The sequence below is a fragment of the Sceloporus occidentalis genome, unplaced genomic scaffold (assembly GCF_023333645.1).
Source record: "Sceloporus occidentalis isolate IW3139 unplaced genomic scaffold, rSceOcc1.0.p SCAF_1, whole genome shotgun sequence".
NCBI classification, from domain to species: domain Eukaryota; kingdom Metazoa; phylum Chordata; class Lepidosauria; order Squamata; family Phrynosomatidae; genus Sceloporus; species Sceloporus occidentalis.
The window spans coordinates 54,763,757-54,770,891 of record NW_028316981.1 but is presented as its reverse complement, the minus strand read 5'-3'; the positions used below and the strand labels follow the sequence as shown (position 1 = coordinate 54,770,891).

At 39.2% G+C, this 7,135-nt stretch overlaps 1 protein-coding gene across 2 annotated transcripts in view; it reads right to left on the bottom strand.

Annotated features, from left to right (window-relative positions):
• Positions 1 to 5,085: 5,085 nt before the first annotated feature.
• Positions 5,086 to 7,135, bottom strand: part of PODXL2 (podocalyxin like 2) — a 65,612-nt gene continuing 63,562 nt past the window's right edge. For both annotated transcript variants that reach the window (XM_089521368.1, XM_089521376.1), the window contains exon 8: positions 5,086 to 7,052. In XM_089521368.1, coding sequence (XP_089377494.1) covers positions 6,843 to 7,052 — 210 coding nt within the window. In that variant the 3' untranslated portion in view covers positions 5,086 to 6,842. The remainder of the gene's footprint in view (positions 7,053 to 7,135) is intronic.

The window sequence follows — 7,135 nt, the reverse complement described above, 5'->3', positions numbered from 1 at the left end:
TATTAGGCTTCATGTAAGCCAAGTGGCAAACAAAAGCAAACTGGTTTGCCTGTTTAAAAGCTTAAATTATGCCATGCCCTCCAAAGTTCATAGATGAAAACCAGACATACATGACCAAGCAACATTAGTGCATGGTCAAAATGGCAAAAGTTATTGAGTCAGAACACACAGGTTAGGACAGATTGCAGCAGTTGGATTTCAACAATATCTGGAAGGCTATATCCTTCTCATCCCTGATCTAAATCGATGGAATTTGGGCTTGAATTTGAACTAAGCCTAAGTCAAAACCAACTAACACATTTATTTGCATGACTCCACACCCTAAGTCCAGGAGAACTTTAAATTCCCCATCTCCTCTCAAGGCTTGTTGTCCTGTATCCATAACCAAAACCAAAGCAAAAACAAAACAAAACCCATTAAAAAAACTTGCTTCCTATTTTTCTGAAAGTACAGGTTCTGAAGACAGCGTGCTGGTTATCAAAAACCGAGCCAAACAACACTCCTTAAAATGATGGGCTAAAAGTATGATAACTTGGGGCCGAAATAGACCGGTCTGGTGTGATGCTGCCCCTGAAATAACTGGGTGGGCACAGTGGCAATCGCATGCCGCCGCCCCACTCCAGCTTTTTTTCAGCGCAAAAGGAGGCAACAAAATGCCGCTCCTTTTTGCTCCAGAAAAAGGGTGGCTTTTATGCTGCGGTGGCGTCTATTTGACGCTCCTGTGGAATGTGGCGTCTAAATACTGTGCCACAGGAGCACCAAAAAGCTGCCCCCATGTGGACAGTGGAGTTTCAGGACAGTATCGGGGTGTGCATCATGCAAATGTCATGACCCCACACTGCCAGGAAGCCGGCTTATTGTGCAGGCCCCGTGTTTTATATGTAGCATGGTAAATTAACTAGATAAGGAGGTAACTTCAACAAATTTTCTTCTGTGTTATTCTAATTGGTTCAAAATTTAACCAATTTTGTATTGTTCAAAAGCTTGCATGCTCCTTTATAGAAAAGTTGGTCCAGTAAAATGTATCTTTATTATTATGTATCTTTATTATTAGTTTTTTTGTGGGTTTTTCGGGCTATGTGGCCATGTTCTATAAGTGTTTCTTCCTGACATTTCACCGGCATCTGTGGCTGGCATCTTCAGATAAATAATCTTTATTATTATTAGGTATTTTTTTCCTTTCCTCGGATTTTTATATAACCAGTGGTGCAGCAAAACTTCCCTGGATCTATTAAAGATTTGATCCATTCTCTCTTTATATTACACTGTAATATACACTGCCAAGTGAAAGGAGATGAAAGGAAGCATGAAGAACAACACATGCAAGAATGTCATTAAACGGGTCTGTAATAATTACAGACATGTTTAATGGCATTCTTACAGTGTGTTGTTCTTCACGCTTCCTTTCATTTAATTTCACTTGGCCTGTTCTTCCTTTTATAAAAGGACAGTTTATCTTCATTATAGTTTACAAGTCACTGAAAGCCCCCTTCCATCAGTAATATCCCAATCACATTCACTCTCCTGCTGGATTCAATTGGGCAGGGGCTACTTTCTGCTCACTAAGCTGCCTAGATTTTGGATACGCAACCCTCAAACAACATATCTTTCCCCTACAGATTGATTTACATTCCAGTCCTTCTTCTGCCCTTTGTTCCATTCCATTTTTATTGCAAGTCGCTTTAGTATGCTAAGCATAAGACTAAATGATTGTCAGATACAGGTTTTGAAACCGAGGCAAGTTTTTCAGTTTTTCTCAGCTACCACAAGAGGACGGTGTAGCTCAACATACAATAAAAGCATTATTTGAAAGTGGCAATCTGAAAACAACACACCTGGCAGAGCTTTGCATCTCTGCAACCTTCTCCTTCATTTCTTCTTAAAAGTCTGACCATGCAGACTTCAGCATTGTTAAGATTCTGAATCTCTTCTGTTCCCCAATCTCTTCTTGTAACATCTTGCTTCATGAAAAGCTCTGAATATCTCAAAACCTGCACAGTTTTAGCAGCTTCTGCACTGACCTCATAAAGGTATTACTCAAACTTGAATTTTGAATTTAATGTAAAAAAATATTGTTAAAATTGAACATTAATTGCTTTTAAACATTTTTTTTAAAAAATCTAGCATATTGACAGTTAATAAAAAACATGATTAACAACACACATCTGATCATTTCTAATATCTCTTGTCTCTTCAATACATTGTTTTATTCTGATGAAAACCTGATGATTAATGTAGCACTTTTGGTTTCAAAAACTGTTGATGGTTTTGTTTTTTGGAGGATTCCTTATCTGCTGTCTGCAACCTTCCACCTTCCATCTGATTTCTCAGAGAGAGAAAAAAGCACAAAATATATTGGCTAATTATGACCATTAGGAAATGAAGAGATAGAGAGTATTTTATCACTAAGCAGCTTTTTTTATATCTGTGGCAAATGTACCCCCATGTAGTCCATTTAAAAAAGAAAATCATGGTAAAGCAATATTCTCACCATTCAAAAATAACTAGAAAGGGCAAACAGTGGCTTTCCCACACAATAAATGATAATAATGCACTAAGATGGCAGCCCAGATAATTTTTGATGTTTGAAAGGCCCATTAAAGTGAAAAATAAGAATTTATTTTGGGAACTTCAGCTGAAAGTAAGTAAGGTTTCATTCCATTTATGTCATCTATGAACTCTATTTTTCTTTATAGAATCCCCCCCTTCCCCATGCCGTCTCTATGTACTAAGAATGCGTAAAATCACAGAATCTTTGCAGTGAACAGATTATTTTGTGTGATGACCCTGCCTTAGACCAGACATTTCAAGGTAGCAACATTTTTATGTAAGGTATTATTATTATTATTATTATTATTATTATTATTATTATTAAGTTTCAAGTCAAACAGCAAATACATTAGATTACTATAACAAATTGTTTAGTTCCAGCACAAACCCAAATGGTGGCCATCTGAAGACCATTTTTAAATCTCTTCTTGCAGCAGCTATATTCACTTGCCAAGCCATCCACATCCTGCAGCTTCAAACACAGACTGGAGGATGTACTCCATCCTACTGCAACCCTTCCCAACCAAATACCTACGCTATCATGAAGATTCCCCACTTAATATAGGGAACTATTATGGGGAGCAATGTAAAGCAACACGCCCCTAGTGGCCATCTTGTGAAGTTTTAATCAGATATACAACAGCTAGGTGAGGACAAACGATGTAAGAAGATACATGATGTCTGCCCCCCAAACGAACATAGTTCAATGGGTGGTAGTGAAATTATACCATTCCTTAACATACAGAAAAGGAGCACTATCATCAAACAAGCAAGCTCGTATGGGTCAGTGGAGCTCCAGGTACTATTCTGATGTCAAACTCAAGTTGCCCTAAATAGGATGGATGAACTCTTGGGACTAACCTTAAAGGCAGACAGAGTAAGAATGCCAAGGATACCTGAAGTCTATAGACTATATGGATAGAGTAGGAGGAAGAGAACAAGTAATTCCGTGTGTGCATTATGACAAGGAAGAACAGAATGTGCCAAAATGATCAAATACACAAGATGGTTGTTAGAGGTGGGGATTCTATAGCAGGCATGGGTAGTTCATATAGAGGGGTGCCTCCTCCCACCATTTCAGAGGGGCATCCTCCCTGTTGGTTAGATGTTATTAGTTGGTGATATAATTTATTATTTCCATTGCTTACTGTAGAACTTAATTTGATCATAACTTCATTACATTCAGTCCCCTAAATTATATGGCACCTCCACTCAAGCTCATGCTAACTCCACTCTTGTCTGTGTGAAATACATGGAGGGAAGCCACAGGGTGAGCAAAGTAACATGAAAAAAGAAAATTGGTGGAAAAAACTATGCATCATACCATGGAAGTGGATTATATGTATCCAGACCCACTTTGACATCCTTGACACCCACTACCAGCCTAGAGCATCATGCATACAGTTTCTGTGATCCTTTAATCTACTATACAGAATCTAAATGTAAATTAATGTACTTTATATTGTAATGGAGTGCTGACTGTGACACTATATACAAGGTATATCCATGCAAATAATTTTACCTCTTAATTATATATTCTGCTTTCATGATTAAGGTAAAACTGTGCCATTTTTGTCATCTATATTCTACTAGTTGTTGTTGTTTGCCTTCAAACCATTTCCAATTTATGGTGACTCTAAGGAAGCCCTATCAAAGGGTTTTCTGGGGCTGAGTGTGTGTGACTCACCTAAGTTTACCAAGTGGGTTTCCATGGCCAAACAAGGAACCAAACCTAGTTCAATGCTCAAAGCACTATACCTGCTGGCTCTCATATTCTACACTAAAGGTGAAAGGCAGCTGACTTCCTAGGGGGCCAAACATATGAGCCAAAAGACCCATGTTCACCCTGGTCTGGCATTGTCCTGTATGGACGACAAAGGCAATTAGCTCCAGGCTAATCCACTCTTATGGGCCATGGTGGGGGACTTTGGAGCAGACATGTCAATCCACAGCATGGTGGCATGCGTGCATCTGAGCACTGGCCCAGGGGCTGACCCAGGTCAGAACCACAGGTATCCTGCCCATCTGTATAGGCCCCTAGTAGCACACAGGCAGACATTTTATATAATCAATTGATTAAAAAAACAAAGAATAGTAAAACATATTTAAGAAGACAGATTGGCTAATGAAGTAAACGTGGTTCTCATATATATGTATATGTGTACACATTCATATACAGTCATCCATTCCGATTCACAGGGGATCTGTTCCGGACACACACACACTGCCGAATCGGGAAAATCATCAATATTGAAGCCCCATTGTAATTAATGGGGGTATGTTCCCACACTCGCACCATTATGTGCCTCCCGGCTTGCCACTTGTGAAAGACCGAGGGACACAAATGGCAAGACCATGAATCGGGAGGGATGACTGTATATATATGCATCTAAAGATATATGACATGCTGTGACAAACTGCTATCCATCAAGTTGTAGACAAGACAAAATGGAGAAGCCTATAGTGGCAGAAAAAGGAAGGCTAGAATAAAACAAATGAGTGAGAAATTACAGATCTAAAAACAGCATTACTTAGAGGTTGCTTAAAGTGGCACATATCTCCCCAAAAGAAAGGAAAATACAATTCTGAAACATAAAATATGTTTGATCTCAACTTGAATTTAGCTAGGGATTTATTATTTTTACCTTTTATATCCTCACATTTTTTTAAAAAATCACAATGCTGTTTAGAGATGACACTTGTGCAGCAGTTATATTTTTATATTTACATATGAAATTTACTCACAAGACTACTGTACTTTATGCTTATGATGAGATGTGAGCATTCAGCAAGATCTGCAGATGAGATATCAATATCTTTCAGATACAAGTTCATTGTCAGTCCTTATTAATACATGAAACTGTGCACGTGTGTGTGTGTGTGTGTGAGAGAGAGAGAGAGAGAGAGAGAGAGAGAGAGAGAGATTATTTTAAGGACTATATATGTGGAGACCTGCTCTTTACTAGAAATGGAATCATAAAGCAAGTGTTTTTTCAAAGTGAAACATGGAATGTGTGTCACAAGGAAACATTCTGGTGAAATAGAGCAAAGTTTCTTAGATCAGTGATCAGCACTGAATATGAAAGGCCAAGTAACATTCTGTATATTCAAGTGCTTCTCAAAGCATGCCAGACACACATTCATAGTGCTTTTGAGTCTAATTCTGATCTCAAGGGCTATCATACGCTAGCCTCATTTGTTTAAAGTGATCTACTCCTGACAGGGAGACCAAATTAAAATCTACTGCACAAGTACAGAATAGGGCTTGATATTTTCCATATGGATAATTCAAGACCAATCAAACAACATGAGAAATAGCAATCACCCCAGGTGTTATAATTAAGCACATTAAATGAAGCAACAGAGAGCTCCCAGGCTGAGGATAATTTTTTTGTTCCTGCTGTTGGCTATTCTGAGTTCTCCAATTGCCAGTCCACTGGTCTTCTTGAAACAATAGCAGGATTCATTATGTATTAAGAAAATTGTTTTCAGAATTCAGATCAACCAAGCTGGATCAATTCAAGGCCACATCAACTTCTGTCCACAAAAAGTTTCAGAATCACAAAATGAATTTCTGCTGCCAAGATCATACCATAGTATTGAGGTAAATGTAATCTATCACATTAGAACTTAAGAGTTAGGGCATTACAGAACATTTTATACCTGTGCAGAATGCACATGCTGCCAATGCAACCTCACACAGAAGTTAAACAAAACATTATAAACCTACAAAACGATGCATTAGCCCAGCTGCTTGCCTCAATGCATCATGTGGTGGCTTGAAAAAAAAGTCCAACAACCACTCATGCTGAGCAACAGGAGTGGCAAATTACAAGAGTATCGTGATGCACTGCCAATCCAAGATAAAATATGTGCAGGTTCCTTCATTGCTTTTCTTATTGCACCTAATGAGACAAACTGTGAATCCAGCTGTTCTGTTTGAAACTGGCCTGGTCCCTCCTTGATCAATCCTTCTGTAAACTCAGGGGCAATGCTAAGTCTTGATACCATTTATCTTCCAAACTTGGCCATCCTCCACTTCTACAAAAGAACTAGAGCAAGTGCATTTAAAAGTGATTAAAGCATTGGCGCTACTGACAACACAAAAACACGCCCACCCACCCCCAACCCCTCTGCTCAGGGCAGTCCTTCCGGCTCCAGGTCTATGATGGTACCTTGGGACCATGATGGGCAGATCCATTCCAAACCAGAAAATACATTCCTGAGGAGCCCCCCTTCCCATAAGGCCCTGATGTCAAGTAAGAATGCAGTCAGATACATGGGCCCCTCATTTAAAGGTGTGTGTCTTCCTCAAACACATCTCCTTCTTCACCTGGCCGCTTATTAATGAGAACATCCCAACTCTCGGGTCCATTAACAGCTCCTCCACCATTCACGCTTGGCTTCTTTTCTTGCATTTCTGACTGGTTATCACTGGCTACATCCAAGGTGGGATTATCATGACAGCCATTCTCAACAAACCGTAGCTCCTCACCATGTGACTGAAAAAAAAATTGGGGGAATAGGAAACAAAAATTTGATATACAGGAAGGTAAATGAGCATCCTGTAAGCAGCCCCCTAGTC